Here is a 15606-nt window from a genome sequence, read left to right on the forward strand (position 1 = left end):
TTGGACAAGAGAGAATGACTTTTGGGGTTACACTGTCTGCTTGCTGTTCTGATCACTCTCATCCTCTTTTTGTTTTGGGTCTTGTGTGTATTCCAGCTACTGAGCGTGCTCAGCTCTGAGAATGGTAATGTTGGTCAGTGATCTTGGTGCTCAGCCAGCACAAACCACTCCAGTAGCTTGTGTGAAGCAGCAGGCTTTTAGATTTGTCCTTTTCCCCTTTTGGTGAGAGTCTCATTTCCTGACGACGCCATCGGAATCAAATTAGTCCAAGCCCACATTGATTGTTCCTCGTAATCTGGAAACTGTACATTCTTCAGGAGGAAACAACTGTTTTATTTTATGGAGGCAGTGAAATCAACTCAACCCATGCCACAGTAAACAGCACTTTGGCAAATAGAGAACAACATTAATAATAACAATAAGAATTAATATTATTATGGGTTTCTTATGAGTATCTTAGTTTCCTCCGACCCCCCCCCCCCCCCCCCCCCCCCCAGAACATTCATGGTAGCTTTTCTTTTCTACTGTGGTCAACAGTGCTGACGGGCCACGCATGATTAATTTTACGGTAGAGGCTGCGGGCCGATGTAAATTTGAACACAGGCTGCACTTGGTCCCCTGGCCTGATTCTAGCTGTGTAATATATCGGTCTAGCTTAAACTCCCCGCAGGTGGCAAAGGACACAATGTTTTTTTCAATTTGCAAAGTGTGACAATAAAAAACTAATTTAAGTTAAAGTTTCTTCCATGTATCTGTAATATTGTACATATAATGCTGTATTTCATTTTTTTTCTGGCGACCAGTTCAGGGTGTAGTCTGGCTTTTGCCTGATGTCAGCTGGGATAAGCACCCCTGAACAGGATAAGCAGTGTTAAAAATGGATGGCTGGATTATAGAGTGCTAATTATTTTTCGCATCCATCCATATTTTTCATTAAAAAAATATTTTTCATAATGTTCAGTGAAGGAAGATGAGATATGTGTAACGTGAGTTACGTGCATGGTCACAGAATGAATTCAACTTATACCTCAAGGCACCACTAATGGATTTTTTTTTTTTTTTGACAACGATAGCAGATCGGGTGTCTGAACACTGACATGCATGGCTTTGCTTATATTATTTTCATTATAAAAATTCATCCACATGGCGATGTGATGGAAGGGGGATGCGAGTTTAGAGTTAAGTCGGTATCTGCCGACTTTATGCTTCACTGCTGCGATTGATTGATTGATGGTCAGTCCCTCTGACCCCGCCATGTATATACTGTAGTGTAAAAATGGAAGGATAGATGGCTGTGATTAGGCTGAAGCTTTGCCAGTCAAGTCTGCACTCGGGATGGGTAATTTACTGGACCATTTTTCGCCATTGCTATCGGTTGATTGTCCGGTGACAAGTTCTGCGTGTACTGCACTTCTCGCCCAAAGTCTGCTGAGCTCTCCCTTGATGATGCTGTGGATAAGTGGCGCAGAACATTAATGGGTGGATGGTTTGAATAATCTACCATTGTCCATCAAGTGAAAGAGCTGCTTTGCAGGCACAGCAGCAAGCGCTTGCTCTGCATTGCTCCCCACCTCCACCTCTGCGCATCCCAATCCATTTTGTAATCCTATAGGGAGGGATCACATCTTCTACTGCACACTAATGCACACAAACCTCAAACATGAAAAAAAAAGGAGTAATAAAACCTTGCAGGCACTGATCAAAAGTCCACCATGCATAAATATTTTAGTTGTGCGCATTCACATGTAGTGTGATCACTCATTAAAACTTGAAGAAGCTGTTTGCGGATGTGTAATATACGTCGACAGTGTTAGAGCCGCACAGAGTAAGAGAGCGATTCTATCTGGAGCAAATGATTTAAAACTTATTTTGAAAGATCCCCTCCCCCTAGATCCTGATAAACATAGCTTCACCCAGCGTGCTTTCTCAAAGACATTTCTAATGGATTTTGTGTAAATACATTGCACAGAGGAGTAAACAATTATTTCTTTTAACTTTTAACAGCCATGGAAAGACGTTGTTGACTCATCCTTTTGCTGCTAAGCAGCAGTCATTTTAACATACTTTGTATTCAAACACAATTGGGAATTATTTGCTTTAAAGAAACCCTTTAGAGCCTCCTAGGCATCTTATCTTTAATAAACACATTAATTATGTAAAAGAATTTCTCATGATTCATTCACACACTTTTGCACCAAAGCTCCTTAAAATCACTCATAACAGAAGTAAACATTGAAGTGTTAAAATGTACCACTAATGCTGTATATTAAAAGTAGCAGTGCTCATCAAAACTTGTCACACATCATATTGTTGACTCTTATGTCACAGTAGCGATACATTCCTTGCTTATCAATATTGTGTCGTCAGGAAATAGTCAGCCAGTAGTATGTCATCATATGCTCATTCAACAGAGCAAACCCGCTTTTTAAATGCATAGACACATCCAGAGTCACTACGGTGTCAAATTTGTGGCCGCTGAATTCAAGTGGGCAAAAATAATAACCTGTTTTTCTCATGGATATACTCTATTGATTGTTGGTGCTGAGGTGTATGTTTGAAACTTTAAATTATACGGCTGGCTCAAAAGTAACTCACATTAGGTGATATAGCTAACCCAGCACTGGGTTCAAAAGGGAGCAATTCAATGCTGGCTTTTTTATACGCAGTTGACGCAGGTCAAGATCCAACAAAGGGTCAAAACTACACACAATGCCATCCATATATTATCCATACCAAGGCATAAGGGACCAGTATAGCTGTGGTGACACTGGTGAGCCTTTTTATCTCGGCTGGGGACTGACAATGGCAGTAAATCTTAGACTTAGACTTAGACAACAAATGGTTTTATGGTTACCTTTGACCATGTTCAAGATTTTGAACCTTTGGTACACAAAAAATGTCTGGAATGGACACAAGCCTCAGCTCTTCAGCTTGCCCATGTTAAATTGAAAAATTAAATTCTCTACAGCTATGTGTGTGTATAAACAATAGCGTAAATACTTTGTTGCTGTGCAGATTTAGTCTACAGTACTGTGGGGGTAGTCTAAAATGTGATCAACGGGGGAGTTCTATCCGATGGGAACCCTGTACATGCTGTTGCATGCTTTTTGATGTTGCTGACCTTTGAATGTGATATGAATCTTGTATTGCTCCTCCATCTACTGCTTTTCGAAACGAACAAACAAAATCTATCTGTGTGTTTGTGTATCTAACTGTTGGCTCCTGAATTTCCCCCCGGGGGGACCGAAAAAATGTCTGTCTGTCTGTCTGTCTGTCTGTCTGTCTGTCTGTCTGTCTGTCTGTCTGTCTGTCTGTCTGTCTGTCGTCCGTCTGTCCGTCCATAGTTTCATAAACAAATATAATGTCATCAAAAACTTTTTGGCTATCACAATGGGTATGACAAGCAAATAATTGCAAACAATTAATTAACCATATTAGCTTATCTTCAGAATATAAATTCATTATTAGAATTGTATGCCTTACGTAAAACTTTCTGTATTTTCTGCCACGTAGCATTGTCGGTTTAATTTCCTCAAGCACGTATCTTTGCTCTTGTCGTACGATCAGTGGCAATAGATTCAGGATAATACAGTATGATTCTCACAGCTTATAGACAGTGACTTCATGGATTTTGCAGTATGAAGTAAGTACAAATCGTTGCCAGTGACGCGATAGTTCTTAGAAAGCAGTGATATTATTGTAGCGTCTGTGCACGTTAAGGTATGAGACCTTGAAATGTTTTCTGTGGCTACCCTGTTTGTAAATGTCAAAGGCATTAGTAGGATTCTCGCTTCACCACTTCAAGGGGAACCATCTTGCGGACTAATGCAATACGGCTGGCCATTTCCCCCAGCCAAGTTGAGAGTGATGGTCAGAGTGTATTGATCTCTGTTTTTATCTGATTCTCCTTTTTTCTATTCTGTGCCTGGTTCGGGCACTGTTTTATTGTGGACACTCAGCCTGGCCTCTGGTGAATCTTGCAAGGATGGATCTTGTTTGTGTGCATGTTGTTTTCTCTTTATTTTGTATTTTCTACCGTCTGCCTGGGCTACAAGTGAAGAAAAAAGAAAAGATTGTTGCGTTCCCAACACACAGGCCTATTTGCTGCAGGATAAAGAGGCGGGATGTTAGCTAGCATTAGCAGTGATCTGGGGAGCAAGCCAGATGTATCTGAAAATAGTTTAAAATTAGAGCACAATATTTTTTGCATGACTCCGTGGCAGAGCCAAGTCTCACGCTGGCAGAGCAACATGGATGCCATCTGCATGACACCTCATTTGATATGCTCCCATTTATTCAAGATGTGAGACTGTGAGGAAAAAGCTGGCTTTTTCTCCAATGGCAAGGTGATAAATATAATTTTAGCACCCACAGAGGTTTTGCTTTGCAGGGACTTGAATAGGCAAGTGGGAGGTTAAATCCATTGAGAGCCTTCAATTTTAACACATTTGAATTTCAGAAAATGGTCAAAGTTGATTATTTGGCCCGGGTAAGCATGTTTATATCTGTGACCACGGAGGATGAGAATGAATAATGGAGTATAATGCACTAGAGAGCCGACAGATCGACTGAGAACTTCCAAGAGTTTAGCCATCATGATCATTAAACTTTTGCATCTAGAGTCATCTAATGTGGAGCAGAGGTTTGGGAACACCAATACACGGAGTGCTGATGTCAGGCTGTTGGATGATCATAGGTACAAGATTAAGATGCTGCTAAAAATATCCTTTGTACCAAAGAGCCTAAATCAAATCATCTCTCCATGATACAGTTTTTGAGAGGTAAATCTGAGCCTGGCTTGTGTTTATGGTGTCTGTCATCAGACGTCAACAAAAAAGTGAAACGTGGCACCGTACTCTTTTGTGTACTGACAACAACAAGCACAAAGTGTTTTGCTGCAGAGGATTCGGCATCTATTAACTGGGACAGGTCCTGAGAAGAGCAACTTCCCCAAAGTTTTTTTTCCCTTGATGGCACGGAGAGTTTGGACCAAAGGAAGCCTTGATTTTGGGGAAAGTTGTGCTTTTGAATCCTTTTGAGATTCTTTAAAGACCATGTGTGAAATGGAATCGAGTTAGGTCACAAATCAACTTATTTAATATTATACAATAGAAAATAAATAAATGATGTTTTGTAAAATAGTCATTTTTCCAATGTGGGATCTGGCAAGTGACAAACCCGGAAGTGTGACGTCATCTAAAGAAAAGCAATGGCAGAGCTCAGTCGGAAATCAACTCAAAAGACTTCTGTGTTTTCCCGTCATGTCTTTTTTACCACAGGGGTGTCAAACTTAATTTTGTCGAGGGCCACTTAGTAAATGCGGCTTCCCATGGAGGCCTGTTATGACGGTGAAACCAAATAAATGATTCATCGTCCCATCAGTTTATCACATACTACTCAAAAAAGTAATAGGTTCCGAAGTTTGAAATCGGATGTCAGCTATAGCAGTTTATTCAATTACTTTTTTTCAAAATCTTTATCTGCCTAGAGTTTGTGCCTTCTGTGCTTACCTGCTTATACAATATCCCTACATAAGCATCGTTTTATTCCTGCTGCTTGTCAGGGGAAGGAGCGGAAAAAGCTTCTTTTGACTCCTGAGTATTTTTACCAAAAAAGAAATTTGACACCTACCCAAAAGAAAAGCAATCGATGGACCTGGAGCTAAGCGACAGCGATGGTTACGAGCCACTGTGAGCACTGATGACATGGCGACGAACAGAGATGAGCTGCTAGTTTACTAAAGAGGCAGTGTTTTGAAAATCATTTGGTAACTGTTCAGATTTGACGAGACAATGAGCAACAATCTTCTGTCAAGTACATTTAGAGGTTGTTGAAACCAAAATTATTTCAGCCTGTAAAATAGACACGCAACAGCAAATGTTGAGACATGGGAGTGAAAAACTCCACCTAAGAAACGTGGGCAGAATTATTTCATATGTACCAATCAGTAATCAACTAAATATTGAAAACGTAGATAACGCTGACCTGCTTTGATGGTGGTTGCAGAAATCACAAATTGGATTTTAGAGGGATTTTAATTTAAGGCCATATCAGCCAGTCCTTCTGTGCTTGGCTAATGTGTGCAAAGAGGGGACCACTTGGGGTTATCGTCCAAATGTATAGATTTCACGTATCGCCAGTAAACAAAAAGAAAGCGACTAAGATGGCTTTATTTCTTCACAATAAACTTAATAGCAGTGTGCCAGATGAGACAAATCCTCATAATGAGTCCAAATAGTTTATTGAGGAAATGTTCATGATGGGGAAAAAAAAAGCATGAAATTCTCTTTAGAAATGAGTTGCTGCATATTAACAGTAATACAGCAAATTAGTTAGAGGGATTAGTGAATATTTAATTAGCAATTTGATTTCCAGTATGAGTACTTGAACATTTAAGTTAGGGGCAACTGTGTCCTAGTGAAAAGAAAAAAAAAAGTTAGTCTGGAGCCCACATGCGATACTTATTATAAAACTAGCAAATGGTTTATTTGTAACTGATCTTTGCCATGTGCCACTGAGTGGAAATAGTATCACGTTGTGGATAACATGGACAATGGCGAGAGGCTGCTAAGGTTGACATTTCTTACATCAGCCTGCTCAGTGAAGACAAAGGTCTTTTTTCCAGCTGCCTGTCGGGGCCCAGGCCTCTCTTTTCAGCTTTCCCCTTGCAGTGACAGACAAAGACGGTCCTACACACGCCCCAGTACTCTGCAAGTACAGATACGGCACTTGAATTCTCATCAGGCCAGCCTCTCTGACTACTTGACTGACGGACAGACGGATGGGGTGTTCTGGAGTCATTCAATAATTTAGACACCTTCTCGCAACAGCTGGTCCGCAAAGTCGACTCAAAAGACGAGATCTGCCTCTTAACTTCATCAGTCCTTCCAGCGCTCTCTCTCATTTTGCATTATTGACCAATGCGAGCTGTAATATATTTTGGTTCACGGCTGTTATAGCGCCACAGCTCTGCACTGCGGACTAGTCGGGGCTTGTCATTATAGACGGAATGCTTTTTCATGAGAACTGAGCTCTCAGTGTAATATGATTTTTTTTTATTTTTTTTTATTTTACTCTTTGGAGTGAATTGGTGCGATAACAACCTGCAGAGAAATTGGCCTGTGCAAGAAAGGTGCGGCAAATTGGCCGGGATCAGATGTAGAGCGCGTTTGGTGTCATAATATAAGCTTTGTGGCTGTAATCTCTTTGCGGGAGCCGAGCTTTCGCGTTATCCTTGGGAGACCTACAGCACCGACTTCACTGCGCAAATGACACCGAGCTTGTTTCCATTTAACAGGATGCTGCGAGCCCTTAAGCAAGAGCCAAACCCATTGGCGGGCTCCCTATGTTTAGGTTTAGTCCACTTAGGGGGATAACAGCAGTCATCCCACAGGTCTCCAGGCAGTTACAGAATCTGTTCTTTAAAGGGGGAAAAAAAAAACACGCCTGCTGATTCTTGAAAGAGGCAATTGGAAAAGAGTTCAGAAATTGTCATTTTGTTATCGCGCTGCAGAAAAAAAAAAAAAAAAGCCACCAGGACTGGAGATGCACGCTTTGCCAGCCAAAATCTGTTTGTATCAAAGTAATGAGCCAGAGGAGACTGGCAATTAGGAGTTTACTTCCATTTATCTGTCTACTCAGAGAAATGCAAACGAAGATGTCGGCTAGGCTATTAAGTTATTTGAGTGAGAGAAATTTTAATTGGTTTCGGTAATGCTCACTGTTGATTCGGAAGGAGAGCTGCTGACCAAAAGCAGCCATGGTCTTACAATCCCGCAGGCGGTTGCATTATTTCTTTAAAAGTCTTTATAAACTCGTTATTGCTCTTTAGTGAGGAACAAATGGTAGTTTGTGACAATGTGTGCTCGCACAAGTGCGGCGGCCCACTTGCAAAGCACATACTGTCCGTGGCCAATACCCTTGATCACGTGCAAACTCATTAGCAGCGACCTGTCAAAAAATGATTTATTGTCAGTATTAATATTCTCTCTGTGATTGCTGCGCGTGATCTGATGAAGGCCCCCGAATTCAGATAATGTCTTTCAATAAAAAGGCAATGCCAAATCCATAACATAAAATCTATGACTTTATGTCTCTGTTGGTGAGGATTATTGGATTTGTTGTCGCGGATATTGTTTATCCCTCTCACTCCTGCAAAAACAAAAAAATCCTGGCATTGACTCAGATCTAGCGTGTGATTTACTGCTTGTCGCTCCGCTTTGTCGGTCAGTGCCAAACTGTGATTAAAGGAACGAAAGAAAGAAAAATCATATGACAATTTATTGCACACACCTGCACAAACAAAAGCTGTAAGAACAATTACGTCTCATCAATGTTAATTAGTTTAGTGATATGTTTATTACGGTATTATTGTTGTGATTTGCAATGGTATTGTCCTGCGCCGCATCATATTGTGAGGTGTGTGCCACAACAAGCGGATTCCGGTATGATGAAGTGCACTTGTGTGTGTGTGTGACACTGAACACAAAAACATGTTGTCCAAAGAAATACCGTGTTAACAGTTTGTGTGTACGCAGTTTCATCAATGAAAATTATCAAATGGAAGCATTTGCACAGAAGCTCTTGGATGTCACAAGATCTCTTTGGATGTCTGTGTATGTTCTTCTGTGGGTTTTAGCTTGTATTTTTTAAATCTTTTATTCTATTTATTCTGTTTATTTTTTATCTCATGCACGGATCGGTTGGCACTTTTTAAATTTCGTTGTACATGTTACAATGACAAATAAAGATCTATTCTATTCTATTCTATTCTATTCAATGCGGGCCAAAGCAGCGCCTCGTGCTGTGAGGTGCTGACATAAGCGTCAGCTTTACAAGTCAGAGTCGGGGTAGGCTGACATTACAAACTGGTGGAAAAAAAAAAAAGAATGTATTTGAACTAGCTGATCCTTACATGTGTACCACTCATTTGGAAAAGTGCAAATTGCTTCTGACGTCTGAAGACGTTCTTTAAGATCTGCTGTTGGTCTTCCTTTATGGCTGATTAGATTTTAGTTCCACTAGAAGAAGAACCTGTGCTCTTGTTTGTGAGGTAGAGGCAGATTAGTGCTTGCATCACTTCTGCAAGGCAAAATAAATTAACCTAGTTTGGAGACATTGAAACAGGAACTTGCTAGCCTCCACTATCCAGTCTGTGAGGGATTGCGCAATCAAAGGTTAGCTCGGCCGCTTGCTGCCCTATTTCACGTCTTACTTTGTGTATTATAACAGGAATACATTTGATTTGTCGGATTAGGTCTGATTAACATTTCCCGTTTTACACATGCGGCTATTGTGAAAGTGCTACATATGTAAAGCTGAATTGAGTCCATCATTTATTATTTTAATACATCAAATTGACAATGCAATCTTCATTGTGTGAACAAGCCTGACATTTTTTTGGGTCTCCCGAAAAGTGCTGACTTTGGAGAGGCGAGGATTCTGCCTGACATCAGTGACATTCTACGCATTTTACCACGTTTTTCTTTTTAATCTCACCTCCAAATGACCAGGCCTGTTTTAAAAATCAAAAGTGGCCCTTCAGCAAAACCTTTCCACGAGATGGTGACAAGTGTACCTAATGTGACTATCGAGTGTGTGTTTGTGTGTTTGTGTTGTTTAATCATCATGATGCCTGATAACATCTTCAATCGCTTGCGACATTTTTGTTTTGTGCTTTCCTTTCCTTTTATCTGGCTAGAATTTCTGCATCAGAAGTTATTGTAGCCAAGGGCTTTTCTGCGTGTTCATATATATTTGTAGGACAGAATAGCAGAGATTCTACCAGATGCCTTATCGTTTTTGAAACTCTCTCCATTTATTAGGTGGGATCTGCGTGGCCCAGTCTTGGAAAATCCCACACAACCCCAAGATGGAGGATTATGACAAAGCCATCCAACAACTGCTGGAAACTCAGCACTCCAGGGCAGTCGTCATCTTCGCCAATGAAGAAGACATACGGTGAGTGGCGCTGAGCTTGATGGTGTCCTTCGTGCTGCTCGGGCGTGCTGATGACTTGCCGTGCGTGTTCCACTTCCTTAATCTCTGAATGGCAGATCCCGAAGACAAGACGCAGGCAAAGATTTCCCATGCATGCGGCACGGCACGTCTGTTACACAAAGATGCCTTTACAAACACAAAAAGACCTACACAGGGAATACAGATCATAACTTGTGTCAAATACACTTCCCCGCAGGGAAATGTCAGCACAAAGAAACACACAGTCAAATATTTACTACAGTCCTTGTTTTTTTCCTGAAACTGAAGAACACAGAAAGTCTTGATTGACTGCCAAGGGTGTCGACAATTGACTACAGCCACCAGTCCGGGCTCGAGCCTTCCCGTGCTGAGTTTGCATGCTCTCTGTGTATGAAAAGATGGATGGATGGATGGATGGATGGATGGATGGATGGATGGATGGATGGATGGATGGATGGATGGATGGATGGATGGATGGATGGATGGATGGATGGATGGATGGATGACACACACACACACACACATTCTAAGCAAAATGTCCTTGCAGGGGAGTCCTCAATGCCACTAAAAGGGCCAATCACGTGGGTCATTTTCTGTGGATTGGATCTGACAGCTGGGGGGGCAAAAGCAGTCCCATCCACCACCTGGAGGATGTAGCAGTGGGCGCCATCACCATACTGCCCAAACGCTCCTCTATTAAAGGTATTCACACGTGCCGCCCGCCACTTGCATCACACGTGTCGTTATTGTCACAATCATTCAAGTCCGCGTTCTCGACAGGACCAGTGCTTCAGCTCCCGCTATTTGTTTTCTATTTAATTTCTTAAAGTTTGTGCCATGTTGAGGGATTACAAGAGATTTGAAATCGTCACAAAGTTTAGAAAGATGAGTTTGTTGATACTCCAATTCATATTATCATATGTGATGAGGTTTGAACGATTAAAGTCCTTATGTCTGCTTCTTATCCTTTGACAAATAAGCCCTGGAGCCTACTCTCACCTTACATCTATTGCACAGTGTTCAGATATTTTCTTTGGAACTTTCTGCATTCATACATTCTAACCTGGCTTCTAACTTATTGTAAAATATTTTTTTATTGGCAAAATACCACATTAAGACTAACAATATTCAATGCAAGTGCTTAATCAGAAATTAATTATTCATTTGACAACAGGTTTATTATTGTGGGTGTAATTATAGTTGTAGAGGTACTACTTTGCAGCCTGAGTACCTTTATGAAGGATTTATAAATTGGCCATAATTAGTTTGTGTACGCCATATATCAAGACCTATTAAAAGCGTGATAAGTAGTCACCTACTGCTTGCCAAATAGTGAGGCTAAAATTTACTTTGCTGTTTTGCCCCTTTTGCTTATTGGTGCAAAATGTCTTCTGGCTCATTCAAACTTAAGTGTGAAAGTAGTCAGCCGTCACTTTAACTTCACTTCACTGAGTATTAAGTGGAGCCTATTGCAGCTATGGAATAATAATGGTAGTGTTGTGACAATTTTTCGAGCACATTAGTAGTTTTTTACTGGGTCCGATTCCTTTTGCTTTCTTGTTAACCCATCTGGTTGCAGTAAATCGTGTTTTTTCTTGTTTTCCAAAAATACTAAACTATAACTTGGGAAATAATGCTATGATAAAGTTGGGATTCACAAGAGGGACGCTTAGCGCCGGTCCTGGACTGAGCCAGCGATTATTTCACCATCAACCTGACACAGCCAAAGTTTCCTTAGCGGCTCTTGCGTTGATAAACAAGGTGGCTTGCAAGAACTCGTGAATTCACCACTGACCGCACTACGTACCTCGGTAATATAGCTCAATTGGCGCCTCAATCCCGGAGATCTTTGTAAAGATCGAATATCAGTCACAGCCATTTTATTAGATCTTACTTGATTTGGCATTTGCACTTAATCCTTTGGCGACTGGTGGACGTTACTAATGTTGCAACCCCATTCGCCAGTGAACAACAACAATAGGTGTGTATGTTTGGTACTGCACATACAGGCCTTTTTTATTGCATGCTTGTAAAAACAGTGAAAGCCATTGAAAGATGGTGAGAATTTTACTGGTAGTGTCAGCTTTATATAAGATGTTCTGTTTCCTCAGAAAATATGATCGCATGTCTAGTGCAGCTTTAAAAGCACGACTTCACATCGCATATCTGGAACATCATCTCCCTCATGCGCCACAAACTCAAACATTAGCATATGATTACTCTACACTGCTAGAATTGATTGCTAGACATTTCATGCATTTTAAGACAGACTTTGTTGTAAAATACAATATGTTGATTTTCCTCCTCGACACCCTGATCGCCAAACAGGTCCCGTCTATTTCTGCTTCGGTTGGCAATTTCGTCCAATGACGTTTCACAGTCCTCAGAGAATAAAGATGTCCTTGATGCATATATACTGTATGTTTGGCAAGGTGGAAGGAGACCAATGTCACGTTGCTCACTGGGGCTTCTCTGTAGATTTTATGATGCATGGTAACTCATCTGAGTCATTTTTTCCCCCTAACCTTAAAATAAAAGGAAAATCAAGTTAGAATGAATATCAAGGCTGAGCTTGAGGTTTGACTAATTTTCTTTCAAACTATTTTCAGTGGATATTTGTATCTTAAATGTTGTCTTTTTTTAAAAAATGTAATCAAATGACCTTTCATCGTTACTTGCAGTCAGAGGTGGATACATTTACTCATATTTAATTCTTAACTTAGACTTTACGATCAATTTTACTTGTTTCCCGTGTCCAGTAGTCTTCACTTGCTATTTTACGAAACTCTTTTTGCATATTCACAATTTCTAATTCTTTCTTTCACACTCAGTGTGGCTATGTTGTGGTAATTCTTTCAAGAAATTTGAATTTTGTCAGTGGTGTCACCCTACCCACCTCTGCCTGTAATGAATATCATTTCCAAATGAGGAAAAATGACATTTTCCGGCCACCCGCCACTGAAAAGGAACATTGTCAGATAGTATTGGCATTATGTATTGCATCCTATGAGCCACTAATAATTGGAATTGAGTGTCCTTTTGATTTTCGTTTCTTTAATTAGGTGAGCCTGGCCTAAACAAATGGGCTCCATGGAATGCCATAAGGTTATGATCAATCCACTTGACATCATCAGTCAGAGGTCTTCTGACAAGAAATTGATATGGATCACCCGGGTACCATTAATCGTTCCCACCCACGCACGACTCAGATGATATATGACGCAATAACAAGGAGGTCAACAGAGACTTTAATATTTGAAATTGAATACAGAAATGTGTTTTCATCAATCATTTGTCGATTCTGTCATTTTAGTAAAATTCATTGGATTTAGCAGTGCTCCTGTCATACAAGTGCTTCATACAAAGGCACATTAAAATCAACTTTTAATACGCTGCATGCTTTCAAACAATGCCGGGTGGCTTCAACGCTGTGGAGAAAACAGTTCGGAACGGTGGGAATTTCCAGCTTCAAGAGAAAGTCTATGGCATATTTCTGTGCTATTCATTATGCATCCTGTACTTTTTTAATTAGTGCCATTTCCAAGGAGAGGAAAGTAATTGGGGTTTCTTAGCACGTACAAAGAAAAATAGACAAGCCATGGTCAAAGTTTGATGAGGCAGCGCTTGCTGGTTAGCTTCCAGCACCTGGTGGCTTGAACTGCACTATCACCACCACACTGCTACGCTTCATTTCCTGCAGGTTTGAATTGGAGCATAATTGGGCCGGAACTGAGGCTTGCTGTTCTTTCCCCTCCTTCTTCCCAGGGTTTGATGAATACTTTACCGCACTCACCCTGGAGAACAATCGTAGGAACGTTTGGTTTGCTGAATTCTGGGAGGAGAACTTTGACTGCAGGCTTCTTAGTGCATCCAAGAAAGAAGACACTAGTCGGAAATGCACAGGTACCTACTTTTGTTTCCGTAACATGCAATCGGCCTTGGTCAATTTTCAATTCTTTACGAGTCTCATGTTGCACTGAAAACTATTGCCGGATTGTTTGTCAAAAAGCAGTGTGGTTAAAAGACAGATGTTTTCCCTGACGTGACAAATAATTGTGAATCATGACTGTGATCACACAACTGATAAGAATTAATCGTGATTATCGTTTGCGCCGTAATGGTGCAGCCCTGCTTTGCATCAGAAGCTGCAGATAAACATTGGGTTAACTCCCTCTCATTGCAGCCAAAAACTCCAGCAGCGGGTGTTTGTGCCCAGCGGGTTGACGCAGAGTTATTATTGGAATAATAACAACGCATCACATCACGTGTCTAGGTCATTCTGTAGTTACACTGTCTGCCCCTGTGACAAATATCCTGCAACTCTTTTAGCCATTTTCTTTATGTTCCCCTGTGACAGCACCAGGCTGTTTATCCCCATTATCATCATTAGGTGCCTTGAATAATTGATATCTGTCAGGTTCATTTCAATATTTCACTTGGAATTGCAGGGTTGATTTGTTTAAGAACTTATTGCGCAGTGTGTCTTTTCTGCGTGTGCGTGTGTGTCGCAGAGGACAGGAAGATGTACATCATATCAGGCCCTCTTATTGTAGATGGCATACATATTCATTTGAATTTAGTCAGCGTGCCACTATGCATGTATCCATCTTTCTATTTGGTATAATAATGGACCATTATTTCAAAGTTTAAAAAAAATCTACTGAACAGTTTTTTTACTGATTCATATGCCAGATCTTGGGGAAAACATTATTTGAAGTGATACTGAGCATTTCTTCAATAATCGAGAACATTGACTATAATGTCATCAAGACAGCAAAGATATTTTAAATTTATATTTATCGCACAATTTCTTTTTAACTCGGGATTTGGCCGGGGTTTAAAGAATGTACTAGTTGTAAATGTTTAACATCCAGTGAAATGTACCTTGGAACCATTTTTTAGGCTGTTTAAGACTAAGTTAATAATAATAATAATAATAATAATATTAAATACTAGAGATTTGTCTTTACATTTTCTTGCCACTCAATCCAATCACTTGATATTGAGTATCAGTTAATAACAAAGATGAGGGTTTAGCAAAATAATGCCTAAAATACATTTTCCAGTTTTCAAAATGTTTTCTTTTTCTTGACAAGATTCCAAGAACATGAACGATTGAGCTCCTAAGTGCAAATGTGAACATAATCAAGAGGGTCACTTTTGTTACAGGCTCATTTTTCAAATGCTGCTTCAATAACAGCTGAGATCTGCCCTCTTACTGAATACTCCAACACAAAAAAAGACTTTCTTTTTAAAGCAGCAGAGATCATTCCTCTTGTTGAACAGTGAACAAAAAATACTATGCAATACTTCACTGTAATTAAAAGGAAGGCAATTTACAGTTTTGATCTTTTTAATCAGAAACATTGAGTTGATACACATGATTTGCCTTTGCGGGCCACATGAATCAATGTGGTGGGCCCGATCTGGCCCCCGGACCTTGAGGTTGACACCTGTGCTTTAGGTGATAAAGTGGGGCATTGTTCTTGTGATAGCAGTTTTGATTCTGACTTGATCTTCAACAACAGCAATGTCAAGATTTTGTCCTAGTTCTGGGCTCCAAATACAACAGCCTGCTGCTCTCGACATGTCCCAAAGAGGCGTTGTCGGTCACAATAGCGACACCTT

The 15606-nt window shown here is 40.4% G+C and overlaps 1 protein-coding gene across 3 annotated transcripts in view; it reads left to right on the top strand.

Moving 5' to 3' along the window:
* The window catches only part of LOC133150008 (metabotropic glutamate receptor 7), a 94881-nt gene that overhangs the window by 44331 nt on the left and 34944 nt on the right, over window positions 1-15606 (top strand). For all 3 annotated transcript variants that reach the window (XM_061272271.1, XM_061272269.1, XM_061272270.1), the window contains exons 3-5: window positions 9825-9960; window positions 10526-10680; window positions 13744-13881. In XM_061272271.1, coding sequence (XP_061128255.1) covers window positions 9825-9960; window positions 10526-10680; window positions 13744-13881 — 429 coding nt within the window. The remainder of the gene's footprint in view (window positions 1-9824; window positions 9961-10525; window positions 10681-13743; window positions 13882-15606) is intronic.

This window comes from Syngnathus typhle, linkage group LG2, assembly GCF_033458585.1.
Source record: "Syngnathus typhle isolate RoL2023-S1 ecotype Sweden linkage group LG2, RoL_Styp_1.0, whole genome shotgun sequence".
Classification (NCBI taxonomy): domain Eukaryota; kingdom Metazoa; phylum Chordata; class Actinopteri; order Syngnathiformes; family Syngnathidae; genus Syngnathus; species Syngnathus typhle.